Source organism: Anolis carolinensis, chromosome 5, assembly GCF_035594765.1.
Source record: "Anolis carolinensis isolate JA03-04 chromosome 5, rAnoCar3.1.pri, whole genome shotgun sequence".
NCBI classification, from domain to species: domain Eukaryota; kingdom Metazoa; phylum Chordata; class Lepidosauria; order Squamata; family Dactyloidae; genus Anolis; species Anolis carolinensis.
This window is the reverse complement of record NC_085845.1, coordinates 144,133,325-144,154,254: the sequence shown is the minus strand read 5'-3', so window position 1 is coordinate 144,154,254 and position 20,930 is coordinate 144,133,325. Positions and strand designations below refer to the sequence as shown.

The following is a 20,930-nucleotide window of genomic DNA, read 5'->3' as shown; positions in this document are numbered from 1 at the left end:
TTATCTTCAGACTAGACCAGGCATGTTATGTGCACTACATGGGTGTGCCTTTATAGGTAGCATAAAATATTCAACTTCACACCTGCTTGTAGTGATTGATACATGTACTCTAGATGGCAAATTGTATGAGCTCCACTAGCTTGTAATTACTTATAAAGCCCTATACAATTTGGTCCAAGTTGTCTACAAACAGGTCCAATTACTTGCTTTAGTATCTGATATGTAATCCATTGCTGTTATATATAACAATGCCAAAAGGGCAACTCATTCTGTTACTTGTCACACTGCTTATAAATCCCAAAATTAGCAAGAGAAAGGAATATAAAAAATCATTTCAGAATCCTCTCAAAGGTCCTTTAAAAGTAAAATCTGAAAATAATGTGAGAAAATTTAATGTTCTACCAATATAGCAGCCTCATTCTTGTTTATGGCATTGTTTTAAAAAATGTAGTTCAATCACACAATTGTTACCCCAAAGTGAAACAAGCTACAGTTAACAAAGCTACTTGTAAGTAGTGACTTATTACAGGTGACTTTGATACCTGGAACTGGTTGCTTTCAAACTTTTCTATAAACATGGACTTTTCAGCAGGAACTTTACATTTATGGGAACCCCCTTCTTAAATAAATATGTATTACTCCTACTATTGACTTTTAAATAGGACTTGAACACTTTTTCTGTTCCAAAGTATTTTTAGTTGGATTAAATCTAATTTTAAATCCTGAACATAATAGACCTCCTGGAATTGTAATATTACTAGAGTCAGGCAATGTTTAGTTGGGATTCAAACTGGATTTAACCCTACATATTTAACTACTGCCATTTTAATGTATACTTTGCTACTTGTTTCTATGTTTATAGATTCACTTTCTGCTGATATTGTTTCATTACAGCAGCTGTAACATTTTAGGTGTTTTAGTGTAGAACAGAAGGTGGTTTTATGACTGAAGTACATTTAATGGATTTTATGTTTTTACAACACTGGAGAATCAATCCCTACATGGCCACTTCAACATTCTAAAATAACCAAATAAAATTAATGGATGCATCTCTAAATGTCACATGTTAGCAGCTGACTAAAATTCAGTAAACTCTCAGATACAGTAACAGCCAAGTCCACTGTTACCAAAAAGCGAGGACTGGATATTTGAGTGGGTTTGGTGGTCAATATGGGTGATCTGAAGTAAATATTAGATTGAGAAATATTTGATTACAAGCTATTATGCTAGCTAAAGCTACTTCTTCCCTCCTCCACACTGCATTGTCAAACTGACATTGATGCAAAAGGTGGGGACCTGCTTCATTGGTTGATCTGATGCGTGGAGGTCACGAGGACCTCCTCTTAAGAAGCATGAGAGGTATCTACTCATGGGTGACTCCCATGACCCGTTACAAACCATGTAATTCCAAGGAAGCCCCTGACCTCTATAGTATTTTGAGCTAAAATTGCATTCCAGACAAACCAGACATACACATATAAATCCTGATCAAACTCATGATTAGTAAAAATAATATTATAGAAAAACTCCAGCAATAATTCACTTACTTTGGGACATCTGGGATTTCTTGCTGTTTCAATCATAACAGACGATCCCATTCTTTCCCTAATAAGTTGAACAAATGGTTGACATTATGATTATTGAATATACTAGGCCTTCCCTCATAAGGTCACAACGCTGCCCTGATTCAGTGAAAATCAGACACCTGCACTCATTTTTATAGCTAGATGAAGGTTATTATATGCAAACATTTGTGTGACTGGTGGCTCACCACACAGTTCAGTAGCCTGGGTTCATTTATCCACATCTCGGTCATTAAGGAATGAACCATCTATGAATCTTGTACAATTTGTACAAATAATGACTGATCTGTCATAAAATTACGTAAAGTAACATCCTGGACAACTTTTCAATATCTTGATAGAATTATTTCATTTCCAAGATAAGTAAAGGTTTTCATGTTTGGAAATCTTTCTCATTCCTTTTCTATCAAATGCTGGGTACCTATATAGCTATTCTTTTGATGTGGCAGACCTAAACATTTTTTCATTGCCTCAAAATCATTCCAAATTTTTTATTTATTTTTTCCTTTGTAATTTTACCTTGAATTATCAGTTGTAACTATCCGGAAAGCACTTCAATAAATTACTACCTCTCCTCACGCCATTCTTATGATTCTTTGTTTTTTGGCAAGAAAAGAACAATGGGATTTACTTTTTACAAAGCAAAATTAGCCCTTGGAAATGTAAGTTCATATCACAGAATGGAGAGGAGGGCAAAACTGCTTAGCAGGAAATTCAAAATGGACAAAAAGTGGCAATGATGAAGTACAACATTTAGCTCAATTGAATACATGGGCATAAAGTGAGTAAACAGATGCCATTTTATTCCTCAGAAGAGAAAATAATAATATAATGAATAATAATAAAACTTTATTTATATCCCGCCACCATCTCCCCGAAGGGACTTGGGGTGGCTCACAAAAGAATGACATTAGGTTGCGCAAACAGAAACAAATATTCAAAGGACATGCTATTGTGTATGTACGTACATGTTGAGTATCCCTTATCTAAAATGCATAGGAGCAGAAGTAGACTGGATTATTAAAACATTTTAGAATACTTGTATTTGCATATATGTATATAATTATTCTGAAATGAGACCAAAGCCTAAATACACATCCTTAAGGTAATTTTATTAAAAAATATGCATGAAGTTTGTGTGCGCTAAAACATCAGAAAGCAAAAGTGTTACTATCTAAGCGTCCGTGTGAACAATTTCGAAATTCCAGAATAAGGAGGCTAAATCTAAACCAATTTATAAAAATAGGTGCCACAATGTATGTTAACAACTGCAGCAATTGAAAAATGAGTATCTTGTTATTTTGTATACTATCATTTTGCGGAATGGTGCTGACATAAATACTGTGACATCCACAGAAGTAGCATAACATAGAGGAAAAAACCCTGTCTGACCTGTATTTTTTACTTTTCTGCACACTGGTGAATGCAAACTGGCAATGATTTAGATACTTACTTAAGAAGCTTCTCCCACATTTCACTGTCGTAAAATGCATGGCTCCAGCCCATTTTAACTGTTCCAACAATGACATTTTGTTTAAAAACATCTGTTCCCAATTTGCGATAAAGTTCTTCACACTCATCGAGAGGGATATGGAATAATCCCAACATAAATGCCAGTATAGCACCTGAAAATAAATTTTTATAAATGTGAAACACTCCATTTTATAGAACACCAGCTAATTAATACTTTGTAGTATTCTCCTCCAACATGCACCCTATAGATATTTGGACTACAACTCTCATCATGCAAAGACAGCAGAGAAATCATGTGAATTGTATTCTACTTCATCTGGGTGGTGCCAGATTCTAGAAGCCAATTTTGTCATGCTGATGTCTCATAAGATTTTAAGAAAAACAGTTCAGTGTTTAAAGAACTCATCAGCATAAATCTTGTATTTTTTCAGTGACAATAATGGAAAATATATTGTACCTTTCAAAAACAAATAAAGAAATGGATTTGGACCTTTTTTTTGGACAAAAGGACTATGATTCTTAAGAGTAAATGCTAATGCAACTGATTTATAGTTTAGAATTCCTTTATAGCACCACCTAGTGTTTTTAAAAGCAGCATTACCCAGACACACTAGATGGTATGCTGTACAACTATTAGTTCATGCTCTGCTAATATCTTCTCAGTCACTAAATATTGTACTAAGGTCCAGTCAGCTGCACAGTTTTGATTTTCTATGTAGCCAAAGCATATTGTTATGTGACTTCATATTGCTTTCAATCTATGGTGATCCTACGGTGAATCAACAAGAATTTTCTTGGTGACATTTGTTCATGGGGAATTTGTCTTTGCCTTTCTCTGAGGACTGAGAGAGTGTTACTTTTTCATGGTCACCTGGTGAGTTTCCATAGTTGAGAAGGGATTCTAACCCTGGTCCCCAGAGTCATACTACAATACTCAAACCATTATGGCACATTGCCACTCAACAAAGGCATGAAAGGATAAATATCTAAGAAAACGGCAACTTTTAGTCAAATCGAGAAATCATGATCTGGAATAGTACTTGTAAGGTCTTGTATGACACAAGCATGACTGGTAAAAAAAATCTTGCTGTAGAGTCCCACTTAAGCAGATGCATTTGCCTTCAAAATGCCCACCAGATGAGTCTTTTTTCCATACACTGCTACCTCCAAAGGAAGCACCAAACATTCTTATCCCACCAATGTCTGTCCAATTGAGTACATCTTCAAGGTCCCTGTCAACACCTGAACTACTTTTTCCTTCTACTATTTAATCCTTCATTCTCTCACAGCTATTTTCTCTGCTCAAGTTCCTACCTTTGTAACTTAAGAGAAAGCAACTATTAAAGGTTAGGGACTGCACCTTCACCGGCAGGAAGGCCACACTTTGTATTTTGGGCTCTTCCCCCAAATTGGGGATTTATTTTTTTGTCCCAAAATGGCCAACATCACACTAAAACTAGGGAGAGAGTGATTTGTGTATTTCATTTCATCGAGGGCCTATTTACATCTTTCCCTTTTGTTCCAGTCCTGCGTTGAAAGCCCTTCCAAACCTTCAAATAGAAAGGGTTTCCCATCAAAAGAAGCAGGGCCCACTGCAGAAAAACTGGTCATTGGCAGACATTTTGATTCGAAATTTTTTTGTGAAAAAAGTACATAAACATTGTGAGATAGCTAGCAAAGCAACCCAAGGTGGACATTTTCTCACTAGAACTATATACACTGCGTGCTGACTTATTTTCTTGTTTATCTGTTCAGTCTTCAACTGTCACTTTCTTCCCTTATTTCCATCATCTTGCCCACTTACACGTAGTTCCTTGTCTTCTTAATGTCGTCTGTATCACTGATAAGATATGGTTCAAGATTAGACCACATTTCTTAATCATACAATAACACCCCTTCTTTTTGCCCTTCCCATTCACTGTAGCAAACTATTAAAGTATACAAAGGAGGCACAAAATTTCCTGTAGCATGTATTGCTTTACAAATTCTTAGTATTGAGGTAGATAACACAAGCCAAGCTGTCCCACACTGGTGAAATGGCTGAAAGAATAACCATGCATTTAATTGCTGCATCTGGCAAACATATAAGTGACAAAAAAAGTTAATGTGGCAATCCTTCTCTCAATTCATTTTAACAAGTTATCCACTAACCCAAAGTATGGATTGTCTTTATATATGAAACTAATTATCCTATTATGCCTATGAGCATAAATATCAAGAACATCAAAATCAAATTTTCAAATGCAATATCTCCATCTGGAAAAACATATAATGGGTCATATTTTTCTCTTAATTAACTCTTTCTTTGGAGCTCTTTAAAAATAGGTTAGATGGTTCGTGGACATGTTTTATATAGGCATTCCTGCAGAGCAGGGGATTAAATCAGACAGCCCTTGACTTTATGATTCGATCCTATGAACTGTTTTTGAAAACATAAAGCTGTTTTAAAAACCATTCTCCATTCCTGTGCATGCATTATTCCAGAAATACCAGGAAGAGAAGTAAAATAGGCATGAGTGCCCTTTGGCAGACACCCAAGTGTACAGAAGAGGCAACAGCAGTTGCAGAAGAGGCAACAGCAGTTTCAAAGCAGAATGTAAAATCTCAATTTAATTTCACTCTTTTCATGCAATTCTATGGTATAGGACATAAAGTTTCCAGTAAAAAGAACCCATTTTAAAGGCAACCATGCAAAACAGAAAAACACGACTTGGCACATAGGTATTTTACTCATATGCACAGCTAAAGGTTTTCTTCATTGTGAACATAATATAAGGAATGTTTATTTTCAGAAATATTTACCTGTACTCACTCCACAAATATAATCAAAAAGATGATGAACAGGCTTTCCGGTAAGCTCTTCTAGTTTACGGAGAGTCTGAAGTGCCACTAAACCTCTGAAATACATTAAAAATAACTTTAAGTAAAATATTTTTACATAAAGGCCAAGATATTAAAATTATTTATAAACCAGTATATTACTGTAGTGATTAGAATGTTAAAGCCAAGATTGCAGAAGGAGGAGTTCAAATCTCTATTTAGTCATGGAAATCCACTGGGTAACCTTAGGCAAGCTATACTTTTTCAGCCTTAGAAGGCAAAATGTCAAACCTCCTCTGAGTATTTTCTGTTCAAGAAAGAGCTGACATACATCAAGAGTAAACCTGAAGGCATATAACAGATATTACAGTTTGAGGGATGCTAGTATAAGGAAAATATGATGCCCTAAATCCTACATGTTATTAGCAAAAGAAAATTCTACACAAATGGATCTTAATTGTGCTTCTTCAGATGTACATTTGTTTTTTCACAGAAGTCACTTGTGCGAATGTATCCATTACATTGTCCAAAGTTTTCAGCATTGTTCCCTGTGATGCCACTGAAAATGTGAATATTGAAAGCCAAACAATGCAGCCCAAACAATTTTAGTTGTCTAAGATCTGGGCAGGGCTGTCAATGACAGGGTAGCTTGGATTTCTCTCATTAATTGACTTCGACTATAAGTTGAAGTCGACTTGATTGTAATTTTACGTGCTAAAAGAAGGGCTGACTAGGCAGATAATAAGCATACCATATTTGCATAGATAAAATGTGTGTGTGTGTGTATCCACTTTCTAAGAGAGGGAGGTAAACGGCCTTCTTTCTACACTTTGGCTTCTGAATAAACACTTCCATCCGCTCAACTGCGATTACAAAGTACTGCAAGGCCCCATCTACTCTGACCATTTAATGCAGTTTCAAGATGACTGGAAATCATGGAGGCCACAAAATGCACACCACCAATGCACACTGCACCATACAATAAAGGGAATACAGTGTATTTTAAAAAGGCACAGGAATGTCCAAAACAAGCCATAAAATGTGCTGCAGAAAATCCCAATGTATTCCAGATCCAGCATGTAATCAGCTCTGCAAAATGTGGAGCACACTGTAGACACCTATCCCTGTTAAAGTACATTACAAAATCCAGAATGAAATACCTAAAGGTGCCTTAAAGGCACTGCTGCCAAGCAAGGGGCTAATTGATCTCCAGGGAGGAGTAACTCATCACTTCCACTCTCAACTGTCACTTTCCCTTTTTTACATCCCAAATGCCTCTGTATCACAGATGCACATCTCTGTAGGACATGGGGGAGGGAGGTACCTACAGACTGATTTGAGGGCAGGTTTCATGAGCAATGTGACCAATGTCCTGACCACAAACCAGTTCCTGGCATGACAATCTAATTGCCTGTGCAGTGAAACTGTTTTCTGTCAAACCAGTTCCAAGCTGAATGATAGTCAGCACATAGGTGATCCACGTGAAAACAGGTAATTACAGGAAATACAAGATACAAATGGTCAGAATGCACAGCTCCCAGAAGTACATCCATCCCAGACATCTGATTGTAAGGAGTAGTACAAACAAGATTTGCAATTCAATTATTTATCAAGATAAAGCCTGAACTTTATTCAACCTCCTGGCAACTTTACAGCAACATGCTTGGCTGATTGTGATGTTAATAGGTGTGTAATTGCAGTGTTGAGTGACTGGTTGTCATGAGTGGATGTCATAGCACAAAATACATACTCAGAAACAAGGCTCAAGTGCAGTATTATGGTAATCACTAATTGTGTGCTGTGCCATGAAACACTTGTCACATGACATGGACTAAGTATCTGAATGTTAGTGTAACATAGTGCCTAAAGGTTGACAGTTTAATCTTATGGTTGAATCTGTGGATGAAACATACATGGATTCTGCATCCATGGAATCAACCATCCATAGCTTGAAAATATTTTTTTAAAATCCACAAAGAAAATATGTTGCCATTTTATGTAAGGGATATCATTTGGCTACTCATTGTATATAATGGGACTTAAACATCCATGGATTTTCATATCCATATTCAAACTCTAGTGGATACCAAGGACTCACTTTACATGTTTAACTGGAAGTAAAGCTTGTGTACATATGATAGAAGGGAGATCTCCAGTAAATTGTTGTATAGGTAAAGATTTCCCCTTGACATTAAGTCTAGTCATGTCTGACTCTGGGGATTGGTACTCATCTCCATTTCTAAGCCAAAGAGCTGGCGTTGTTCTTAGACACCTTCAAGGTCATGTGGCCGGCATGAAGTTTTTAAGTTCTTTCATTTTTTCTTAATGAAACTGAAATAATGTTCAAAGTGTAATTTTTTAAAAATGGTAAGTAATTTATCTGCACAGTTATTAGTTTTCATGCTGAAAGTGACCCTGCTGAATGTGTGTTGGCTTACTATATATGAGCCAAGAGGAAAACATAAAATTTGCAACAATGAAATGAACTGAAAAAAATATTAAGACAATACTAGTGGTTCTCAACCTGTGGGTACAAAGATGTTTTGGCTTTCAACTCCCAGAAATCCTAACAGCTGGTAAACAAGCTGGAATTTCTGGGAGTTGTAGGCCAAAACACCTGGGGACCCACAGGTTGAAAACCACTGTACTATATGGGTAGAGTTAGTTACTAACATATTCATGGTTTTATTGTAGGCTGCCCTCAGATCTTTAAGCAAGGGATAGGGCATGACTTTCTTAATAATACACCAACTATATCTTAAACTCCTAATTATGCCTGTACATAATAAAATAATGAGTTAGCAAGTTCAAATATAACAGCTATATAAACAATAGTAACTTAACCAAAGTAGAGCATGCAGGCACAGTCCTAGTTTAGATGGCAGTTTGGACATGATATTAAAAAACACTCCCCTAAACTTCCCCTACAAAGCACTGGTTTTAGGAACATAGAACTACCACTGCCAGTTGCCTCAGAATCTGTTTGATTCCAAAAGTGGGAGAATTTTTTTCAAACAGAAGTATTGACACAATTTTATGCAATCTTAAATCATAGGCTGAATACACTCCAGCCTTACCTTATGTAAATCACTCTGGAAGCCTATATAGCTGAAGATCAAGATAAAAGCAATTTAAAATAAGTACAGTAATACCTTGTCCCCCCACCATCAATGGTGAGAACGCGAATGCCCCATCCTTTTACAGGGTCTGAATATCCAATTACAGCTAAGGCCTCTCTAACAGCAGCCTGAAGAGCTTCATCAGTTGACTGTCTCAGCCGCAATAAGCATGGAATGATTTTTTCCTAGAAATGCAATACACATTGTAAATGAAGCCAAAATGCCAATTTCATTGACATTTCTACTCTGAAAAGAAATGAAAGTAGATGTAATGGATGGTTTGACATAAAAAGATAAAATGGGAGCGTATTAATTAAAAACTCCTCAAACATCTTATATATTTAATCTGCAATACTATATACTTTTTTCAGGAAATGACATCCAAATCAGCCTTCAGTAATCCAGCTGTTAGACTCGCTTATTTTTTGAAAATATCAATACAGACTGTTCCAAAAGTCTCCATATCTAAGAAAAAATAACAAGCTCACATGTTCTATTACATATTATTTTATATTTTTATCCTTCAGATATACAACATGTAGGAGATATTTTGTAAATATGCTGTAAAATATTTTGTCCCAAAAGTGTCCATACATAGGAAATAATAAAACTTAGGTTAAATTATATATTATAGGATACATTTTATACTTTTAGATACAGACAGCCCCCAAATAATAAACATCCAACTTTAAAATATCTTAGTTACAAACAGGGGTTCATAATTAAGAAGGGGGGTGAGACAACAGGGAGAGAAATGTACCCCTCAGAAAGGAAATTCACTCCTGAAAGAATTATCCTGGGGAAAAGGTGTCTCCACCACTTTATCCTTGTTTCCACACCAATTATCACAGGGACAGAAAGTGAAGTGAAATCTTCTGAACAAGGGCACAGATAGCAAAACAAACATCACTGAGGTGTTTATTACCCTTCCCTATGCTATCCAAAGCTTGCTTAAATAGATGATAGATAGATATAGATAGATAGATAGATAGATAGATAGATAGATAGATAGATAGATAGATAGATAGATAGAGGCTGGAGTTACACTTTAAAAAAGGACCTGTTCCAACTTAGAAATTCACCTTATGAACAAACCTACAGAATCTATCTGTTTGTAACTTGGGGGCTGCCTGTATATAGCATGTAGAGAATATTTTGTAAATATCTGTAATGAAGATTTTATAAATAAATATACATTTAGCTATTTCCTGTTTTACCTATGTATGGTGACTTTGGGGAAAAGTTGCAGTGAACGCAGAATTATTAAGGGTATTGTAGATGATGCAATAAAATCAAAAAATCTTTGAAAGTCTTTTAAGTTTGCATATAATAGAGCCCTGTGTCCTTAGAATAGTACACAACTCTGCTGGCATTGCAACAGAAATATCTCTACAATTTCCAAGTAGTGATGGAGGGACAAATACTGGCAGTGTACAATGTTGAGGTCAGCATGTGAGGTAACCAGATAACCCTTCTCTCTCTCTCATGTCTTTTCCTGACCTAGCACATTGATGAGGAAGGAATAAACCATTTGCAGAGGGGTATGTGAAACTAGACCTTGCTTGAGTAGATATAAAAACCATTGAACCTTGATGTTCGGCATCAGGTTTCAACATGATTCAATACAACATATGATTCTATGTCATAAAAGGTACTTCTATGAAGCATTATTGTCAGAATGACAGCAACTTGTTGCGTAATTGTAATTCCATTCATTTGTTTGTACCTGTAATTCACAGTCATTAGTGTTTACCTTAATAGCAACTCCTCTACTGTCTGGAAATTCCAAGAGATGGTATGTCAGTTCTTCCACCCTGTTGATACAGACTCTTCTATTAGATGATCTTCGCAAAGCTTGGGCTAAAGCCCGGGTTCTGTTATCTATACTCACCTTTGCAATTATCTAGAAAAACAGATACATTTTATTTAAAACATCTATCATTATTTTACTTAAAGAAATGAATTCATGGCCAGCGATCACTTTGTCTAACACATTATCTCACCCATTTAAACAAAACAATTGGCTGTTTTCCTTTATAAAAAAAGCAGAAATGTGTTGTCGAAGGCTTTCATTACCCACAGGATTGCTGTGTATATAACTCACAACCTTTGATGATGCCTGCCATAGATGTGGGTGAAATGTCAGGAGAGAATACTTCTGGAACATGGCCATACAGCCCAGAAAACACACAACAACCCAAAAGCAGAAATGCTTATACGGTTAGATTATCCTTTCACTGATCTCATAAAATGAAAATGAGTTTGTCAAAGTTTTTGCCACAATTAATGCCTTATTGTGCAATTTTCCAAGTGATATTAATTTATATTTGCTTATTTCTGTACAAAATGCTCAGAATTCCAATTGAAGGACCTAGAAGACAAACTTTCATGACCAGAATTAAACAAAGAAATAAACATGAGTTTTAAAATCAAATACCGTAGTTATTTTCATAATTTTATTTTCCTACACAAGGGTTTTAATCACATATCATGACTTAAGAAGACCAAGGGCACATCTATAGTGATCTGTTATCCCAAAAGGGGGGAGGCAAACCAACTTTGCAGTGGTGGCCTGACTGACATAGCTGATTCGGATTATTGTGGTCTTGAAGTGCATTAACAAAAGTCATGGGCTGCTCCATTTTCTCTCCGGGAATCTGGAGCAAGCCGTAACATCGGGCCCATGTAAGCAGTTGGGACAGTTGATGGGACCAGCCACAACTGTTTCCACATTCATCCAGTATTCCCTGGGTTCAGGACACTTTTGTCATAGAACCCAGCAGATGGAACATGCTAGTGGCCTAGAGGGACTCCACCCAGAGCGACAAGATAATTGGAGAAGGAAGGAGGGAAAAGGGGGGCGGGGATCCCTCCTGGCACCCTAGCTGATATCTCTTCAGACAACAAGACATGGACATAACCATGTCGTGCCCACTGGCCACCGCAACAGAAGGGGGTCAATAAGGATGGCTGTCTGATGGAGCCAAACTAGGTTCAGTACTGCTGGAAAGTCAAGATTCCCTTCTGCCTCCACAGCACCAGGGGAGTCTGGTGGTCAAAACTGTCCTGGGGCTGATTCACCATATGCCACTCCCAATAAGCCGAGAGAAAAGGTGAATGTAGAGCCACCTTAACTTCGTCTCTAAGGTATAGAAATAAATATGGAGGAAGTAAGCAAACAAAATACTTGTTACTTCTATGGTCTGATTTACACCTTCGGGGTGCAAATAAAAATGAAGGCAAAAGATATACAAAGGTGAGGAGAATACTTTTCACTTCCTGACAGGAGTCCTATTTAGTGGTGGAGTATTGTATAGAATTTTATAGTGGTTAATTCATGTGTTATTGTATAATACATACATGCATTATGTATATTGTTCCAGAAATTATTACAAAATCCTTGTATCCTCATTCAGGTTTGTGAGAAATCAGTCATCTGTGGTGACAGGTGCAACACCTACATTTCTGCATCACACAATAATGGATCAGCTTCTGTCCACAGGTTGCTGCTGTGTCACAACTGATGTGACAGATATGCACAGGCATCACGTTTTGTGAATGCATGTGGAAAGGCCCACCGACTACTATATTTAAATAGAAAACTATTTCAAGCAAGTTGTTATATTTTTTCCTATGTTACACTGCACATTTTCCACAATAAATCAAACATTTCTACCATACTGCATCATTTTTAGGTGAGTTTGACTGTAAGTTTCCCACCCGAACAGTCTATATGCCAAGCACTAAAATAAATGGATAACTTCCTCCCCCAACATTAGGGGGGCGCAATATTGCAATCTGTTTCTGTTAGATACCCCTGGCTCATATGTATTGTGTCTCTTAACAAAAATTACTTCATGATTTTTAAAATAGAGAAAGAGAAAGATTGACTTACCTTTTCCCTTTGTAGAGATAACCTCTTTTCCTTTTCTTCTGCCTGCTTGGCCTCCTCATCATCTTTCATCATCTCCTCCTGATCCTGTGTTTTGCTCTTTTCTTGCAAGGCAGCTTTGGGGTCAGATCGTAACTTGGGCACCAGACCTCCAATGTAACTATCCACAAAGGCCTGTACGCTATTGGTAGGATATGAAAGAAAACTTGTAATGCTCTTTTTGCTGGAAATTGGAGTGGCAACACTGGCCTTCTCAGCATCCGGAGATTGTGCTGCAGGTATTAAAGCAGACACTGCATCCATCCTATTCTCGTTACTTAGTATGTCATCCTCTGATGAAATAGGTGTCCTTCCCTCCTGATCCTGTGGTTTCGGGGGAGAGGCATCTCCTTGTTTTCCTTGAGCCATGCCTCCAGTACTAAAGTACCAGTTGATGTGATTGGCTAGAAAGTTGTAAGTTTCTCCAAAGCTTGTAGTAAAATAGCTAACATGAAAAAGACTATTTTTTACGTCTGCGAGATCCTTTACAGAGCGTTGAGTAGCACCGTTAGAATCCAAACTTCCACTTGTGGACACAGAATTCTTGTCGTCTAAACTGTCATTGTAGCCTTTTTGACTTCTGTTATCAGTAGCTTGGCCATCATTTTCTGCGTTCGTAAGAAAGCGATTCCCTTTGCCATCATTTTCAACCGCTTTGCTCAAGATACTAGAATACGGCTTCAGGCGAGCGATCCGTGAAACCAGCTCACTGTGAGTTCCAGACACAGCTTTTGAGACAGATTCTAAAGTGTTCTTGAAACGTGACATGCGACTGTTTGTTTTTGTCAATTCCTTAGAAGTGCTAAGTTTCAAAACTGCGTTATATACAAAAGCATAACAATTAAGATGGGTGTCACTCCACCAGGTTTTGCCTCGGGTCCCTTTGCAACATGTTTTGCTTGTGTGTAAAACTCTAAGCGGAAGAGCATGACTTAGTCTCCAAAAAAACTTTGGTCTGTACAAATAGTACAGATGCCTGGTTGTTTGTTTACCCCACAGGCTTTTTTTAGGAATTACTATATAAATACATTTTCCCAAAGGTAACCGAAGGGACATTACTAATAAATCCTGAAGTTGTCCATGAGTCACTCCCCTCCTGAAACTTTATTTTAAGAAGAAACATCATTCATTATGTTACCTGGAAAAGGAAAGGGGGGAAGGAGAACATTAGGCTTATTGAACAAAATATTATTGACACATGCAAACAAGTGTTTTCTGGGAACAACTGTTATTTTACAAAGCAACTCATTATATTTAAAATAATGTCATCCTTAGCCATGTAAGACCCTGATGATGGCGGGAGGAAAGCATTATTACTATTGATAAGCTTGTATGTATTTAGTAAAACTGCTGGATTTGGTTCCTGGAAATCCATGAATGTTCAAGCCCCATTATATACAGTCCTTATAGAAAATAGCAATATCAAAGTTTGCTTTTTGGAAAACAAAATTGGGAGGGGCGACATTTTCAAGTCTTGAATACTTGAATCTGTAGAAAACTGAATCAGTGGACTCAAACAGCTTATATTGTTATTTATACTAAAAAAGAATCTTTTTCTCATTTTAATATAGGTCTGTACAATGGCACAGTAAATGCAGTTCTTTATATAAGATATGTTTTAGATGTTTTTGGTTTTACAGACATTTAACCTTGTAAGCTGCTCTGAGTCGATATTAAGACAGAAAAGGTGTGATGTCAACAATCATAATTTTAGTAACAAAATGACCACATCAAGGTTTCATTTTTGGGAAAAATGTAGGGTGGGGCAACATTTTCAAGCCTCAGACAGTTGCATGGAAACCTGAATCAGTGAATTGAGGCCCATCTACACTGTCATATAATTCAGATTATCAAAGCAGATAATCTATGATTATATAAATTCGTTTTTTTCAAAATTTCTTTATTGACAACACAAATTAATACTCTGTTGTCGAGGCTTTCATGGCCAGAATCACGAGGTTGCTGTGAGTCTGGAATTCCCTTGTTTTCAGAGTGTTGTTCTTTATTTACTGTTTTGATTTTAGAGGGTTTTAAAAATATTGGTAGCCAGATTTCGTTTATTTTCATGGTTTCCTCCTTTCTGTGGAAACTGTCCATATGCTTGTGGATTTCAATGGCTTCTCTGTGTAGTCTGACATTGTAGTTGTTAGGGTCCAAACAAGAAACAATCAGAGCCACCTAATCACCTCTCAACAAAGGATTCCCCCAGGCAGGTAGCAGCCAGGCCTTGAAGCTTGGCAAGACTATTCAATGGTAATCAAGGTGATCAATTGCAACATTCACACTTGCCTCAAACAGACAGGTCTTTCCCCCACTCTGGACATTCCACAGATATATAAACCTCGCTTGTCTAGTTTCCAACAGACTTCACAACCTCTGAGGATGCATGCCATAGATGTGGGTGAAACGTCAGAAGAGAATGCTTCTGGAACATGGCCATACAGCCCAGAAAACTCACAGCAATCCCACAAATTAATATACAGTAATATGCTGTTTATATACTGTCAATAGTTTTTATTTATTGTACAGTAGAGTCTCACTTATCCAACATAAACGGGCCGGCAGAATGTTGGATAAGCGAATATGTTGGATAATAAGGAGGGATTAAGGAAAAGCCTATTAAACATCAAATTAGGTCATGATTTTACAAATGAAGCACCAAAACATCATGTTAGACAACAAATTTGGCAGAAAAAAGTAGTTCAATGCGCAGTAATGCTATGTAGTAATTACTGTATTTATGAATTTAGCACCAAAATATCACGATATATTGAAAACATTGACTACAAAAATGCGTTGGGATAATCCAGAACGTTGGATAAGTGAGTGTTGGATAAGTGAGACTCTACTGTATTTGAATAGCTGTAACAGTATTTATTTATTTAAAACATTTATATTCTGTCCTTCTCACCCCGAGCGCAACATATATACGGCAAGCATTCCATGCCAGGACATAAATACAGTAGAGTCTCACTTAACCAACATAAACGGGCCAGCGGAACATTGGATAAGCGAAAATGTTGGATAATAAAGAGGGATTAAGGAAAAGCCTATTAAACATCAAATTACGTTATGGTTTTACAAATTAACCACCAAAAACATCATGTTTTACAACAAATCAACAAAAGGTAGTCCAGAACATGGTAACAGTATGTAGTAATTACTGTATTTATGAATTTAGCACCAAAACATTGTAATATATTGAAAACATTGACTAAAAAACCATTGGCTACTAACAAATTGACTGCAAATAAAGATAGAACTGCATAAAATGAACTTTCAGTAGCAACATTGTTGGAAACTAAATCCATAAAAAGTTCAGTTGCTTCCTGCCCAGAGAAACAGCTGTGGATCAGGGCGGGAGGCAAACTGCGTTGGATAATCCAGAATGTTGGATAAGCGAATGTTGGATAAGTGAGACTCTACTGTTATTATAAATATACACAAACATTAAAATCAGTTATATCTACTTTAAAATCAGCCATTTAAACTAATTCAAGACACCATGCTGGCAATAGTACAAGTGTCATTCCATTTTGATATTTACCTTGTGTACTTTTGTATTTATATTATTTTGAAATGTGAACCCTGAGAAAAAAGGGGTAGTACTAATATTGATAATAACATCCAAAGCAATACATACTATAACTCCCATACACAACGAAAAATGAGGCTGTGTCATAAACTGAACCACACTGAACATGAAAGTAAGTCCAAAGATGTGGTTTACTACAAACATTCCAGCTATGTAACACAATTTTAACCCATTTTTTGCCTAGAAATTGATTATTGTTTGGCTGGTTTCCTACAGAAGTCCTTGCCAGTTAATACTGGAGGATGCCAGGCGTAGGAAAGCGAGTAAATATTACCTAATGAGAGCCAAATAATTATCCTGACATGAACTCTATGAAAGGAGGGAAAAGGCTTCAATCCCTTAAGGCCACAAATTAGAGGAATGGACTGACCCACCCCCCCCCCCCCCCCCCTCAGCGAATGGTACCTGCCAAACCGGCCCTTACATTCCAGCTGCGGAGAGTCCCTCAGGCGCCGCTTCCGCTCTTCATTCTCTCCTGCCAGCCTGATCACAAAGATAGCAGCAAAGTAAACTTCTCCTCTCGCGATGGCTACCGAGGCCGCGAGATTACAGGGGCGTTGCTTCAGTTGCTCTCAACCTTTGCCCGTACTTCGTTTCCCAGAATTCTTGGCCCTTCGCTACGGAGGCTGAGGCTTCTGGGAGTCTGAGACTGGGAGTAAAAAACTCTAGCTGAGGATCACTGCGGGTTCAGGGAGATTTGAGCGCTCGCGCGAGAGCCGTCACCATCGCGAGACTTGGGGCGGCTGTATATATACGCCCACTTTGGCACTTCCCCATTGCGAATCGAGTTTTATAAGAAGGAGGTAGTTTTATGTGCTGTTTTCTGTTGGGATCAGGCAGTAGTTGGCCAGTTTGCTTTGAACAGAAAAAAGCAGTAGTTGAACCAATTTCATGTTAATAGTCGTTTTATTATGTTGTCGAAGGCTTTCATGGCCGGAAATCACTAGGTTGCTGTGAGTTTTCTGGGCTGTAGGGCCTTATTTCAGAAGCATTCTCTCCTGACGTTTTGCCTGCATCTATGGTGGGCATGCTCAGAGGCTGTAGTTGAACCTATTTTCTGTTAATAGAAAGTTGTTTAATAACCATTTATTATGTTGTTGAAGGCTTTCATGGCCGGAAATCACTGGGTTGCTGTGAGTTTTCCAGGCTGTATGGCCATGTCTCAGAAGCATTCTCTCCTGATGTTTCACCCACATCTATGGCAGGCATCATCAGAGGCTGAGAGGTTCGTTGGAAACTAGTCTAGCAAGGTTTATATATCTGTGGAATGTCCAGGGTGGGAGTAAGAACTGTAAGTCTGTTTGAGGCAGGTGTAAATGTTGCAATTGACCACCTTGATTAGCATTGAATAGCCTTGCCAGCTTCAAAGTAAAAAAAAAATTAAAGCTCTGTCCAACTGTGCAAAAAGAATCTGTGAAGCCCACCTCTTCCAAGGGGGAACTGAACCACCTAAACTGGTCTCTCCAGGCCAATGGATACTCCACCACAGACATCAGAACAAGCCACGAGAGTAAAGACTAAGATCCACTCAGAGGAAAAGTGTTCTTGCCATACATCAAGGGAAGCACTGACCGCAGAGGGAAGCTGAAGAAGAAATACAACCTACAAACTATCTAACAGACGCACTACAAAAATCCAACAAATGCTACGTTCAACAAAGGACAAGAGAGATCCTCTCACTTCTGCAGGAGTCTACCGAATACAATGCAGCTGTGGACAAGTTTACATAGGGACCACCAAACACGAATCAAGGAACTGCAGACTAACTCACCCAGAGAAGTCAGCCATAGCAGAGCACTTGATGACACAGCATATTATATGAGAACGCAGAAATGCTGGACCACTCTTAACAACCATGTCAGACTACACAACAATTTCAACAGAAAGGAAGAAACCATGAAAATGAACAGAATCCAGCTACCAGTATATAATAAAACTCTAAAATTAGAACAATAAATAAAGAACACAACTCAGAAAAACAGAGGAATTCCGATATGAATCAATCAGGGCCAGCTAACACCTCCCAACAAAGGATTCCTCTTTGGAACATGGTCATACAGTCCGGAAAACTCAACAGCAACCCCACAGTTTATTAACTTGTGTGTGCATATAAGCATATACAATGGAAGTCTAGAGTTAATATTGGATATCCCAAAAAGATATGCATCCTTTGACAACTAATGGGAACTTTTCTGGTCATGTGAAAGTTAAGGAAAGACGTTTATATTGAAGAAGTAGTTTATGGCAGTGATTTAATCAGAGTTACTATTACTAAATTACTATTTTATGCCAGCTGTTCAAATACACTGCTTGCCACTTTAAAGCACAGAGTTGGAGAACTATGGGAATCTTTAATGTTTTCAGTTTGAATTGTACATTCCTATTTTATTTTTAAACACTAGCTTGGGTACCCGGCATTGCCTGGATTATTTAAAAAAGTCAATTTTTAATTGTACAAAATGCATAAGGTTGTGGGTGAACTACAACTCACATCATGCCAGGTTAAGCCTGAAAAACTCCATCAGTATTTAAAATTTGTTATGTTGGGCAAGTTTGCTCTAGATGCATCATCGGTGGGGTCCAGTGTGCTCTCTGGCAGTAGGGTAAACTACAACTCCCACTATGGTGAGTCAGTCCCCTCAAACCCCTCCAGTGGGTTGACTTAGTCTTGTGGGCTCTGTGTGCCCATTTTGGTCCAGGTCCATCATCAGTGGTCAGAGTTTCTCTGGTGAACTACAACTCCCAGAAAGGAAGGTCAATAATGGGAATTGACTGGATGAGATCTGTTAGGATCACAACCTATCGGGGTATAGATTATGACCTGTTGGGATCACAGCCTAATGGGGTAGCAGAGTTTATTTGGTAAAGGATGATCACTGGGCATGTAGCTACTTTGTTTCTATTAGATGCTTTCAACAGACATTGATGCAAGCAGACTTTGTTTGAAGGATAACAAGATTGTGTTGTCGAAGGCTTTCATGGCCGGGATCGCAAGATTGTTGTATGTTTTCCGGGCTGTATGGCCATGTTCCAGAAGTATTCTCTCCTGACGTTTTGCCCACATCTATGGCAGGCATCCTCAGAGGTTGTGAGGCATAGAGAAACTAAGCAAGGAAGGTGAACTTCAACTCCTATAAATGCCTCCAGAGACCTCTAGTATTTTTTGTTAATCATGGGGTTTCTGTGTGCCAAGTTAGTTCCAGGTCCATCGTTGGTGAAGTTCAGAGAGCTCTTAGATTGCAGGTGAACTATACATCCCAGTACCTACAACTCCTGTAAATCATGGCGAATTCTCCCCAAACCTTTCTATTATATTCAGTTGGTCAACACTCTACCACATTGGGCCTGTAGAGTGTACGCAGATCATATGGGTAGAGGTTAGATCAGATGGAGGGAGTATCAGTTAATCATATACATGGGGGATAGATTGGCACTCAGCTTCACTGGAATAGATGGAATGTAAGCAGATCAAGTGGCTGGAGGATGGACCAGGTACTGAATCTCATTGGGGTGGATGAGGTGTAAACTGGTAAGATGGACAGAAGAGGGAATTGGGCACTGAGCCTCATTGTATATGGAGCAGATGGGGTGTAACCACATCAGATGGGAGGAGAGAGGATCAGGCATTGGGTCTCACTGATGCAACCTTCTCTGGTCCTTGTACTCTGCTGTTTGCATAGCTTCTTCACCCTGTTTTACTTCCTTATATCACAGGCCCCTTCCACACAGCTGTATAAAATCCCACATTGTCTGGTTTGAACTGGATTATATGGTAGTGTGGACTCTGATAACTCATTTCAAAGCAGATATTGTGGATTATCTGCCTTGATATTCTGGGCTGTGTGGAAGGGCCTACTGCCCCTTCACTACAATTTCATTCTTGTAATATGCCTCTCCCTTCTTTGTCCAGGCCACTGATACCTCTTACTCTCCCTTGCTTTCTACTCCCTCTCATTCACACCCTTACAGAGCACATTTATGTTGCTTCTTTACTTCTGTTGCTTACACCGCTCATACTCACTTTCTTCCTAGTTGTCATTTAGTAGCTTTGCAATATTTTTTCCATCACTTTTCCTTACCTCCTATTTTGCCCACCATACCTCTTTACTTTTCACCCTTGCAATGTTGCACCTCCCTGCTTCTTGAGCTCTGCTGCTTAGAGCTAGAGATTTAGTTTCTTTTAGATAAAAGCTTGAAGAGCTGGCCAGATGACAGTACAAAAATATAACAGGTGGTGTGACTAGAATTATATACTGCAATTGAATGAGAAGATTCAAGACTTTCATCTGGCCAGTAGCTTAATTTTACTACAGCTCAAGCTTAACAATTGCATGTATTGCAATATAATTTTCTTGCAAGTAAATCTTCAACAAACTTTATTTGTTTTGTCCTGAAACAGATAAATAGAA

The 20,930-nt window shown here is 38.0% G+C and overlaps 1 protein-coding gene across 2 annotated transcripts in view; it reads right to left on the bottom strand.

The window, feature by feature from the left end:
• pnpla8 (patatin like phospholipase domain containing 8) overlaps nt 1-17,100 on the bottom strand; it is a 37,516-nt gene extending 20,416 nt beyond the window's left edge. Inside the window, exons 1-7 of one of the 2 annotated variants that reach the window (XM_003221199.4) lie at nt 16,946-17,100; nt 12,891-14,064; nt 10,749-10,898; nt 9,029-9,180; nt 5,859-5,953; nt 3,037-3,208; nt 1,548-1,605 (exon numbers count right to left, since the gene is read on the bottom strand). In XM_003221199.4, the coding sequence (XP_003221247.1) occupies nt 1,548-1,605; nt 3,037-3,208; nt 5,859-5,953; nt 9,029-9,180; nt 10,749-10,898; nt 12,891-13,982 (1,719 nt within the window). In that variant the 5' untranslated portion in view covers nt 13,983-14,064; nt 16,946-17,100. Of the gene's footprint in view, nt 1-1,547; nt 1,606-3,036; nt 3,209-5,858; nt 5,954-9,028; nt 9,181-10,748; nt 10,899-12,890; nt 14,065-16,926 lie in introns of both variants that reach the window. The other variant, XM_016993854.2, reaches the window with a different exon arrangement.
• Between the last annotated feature and the right edge of the window lie 3,830 nt (nt 17,101-20,930).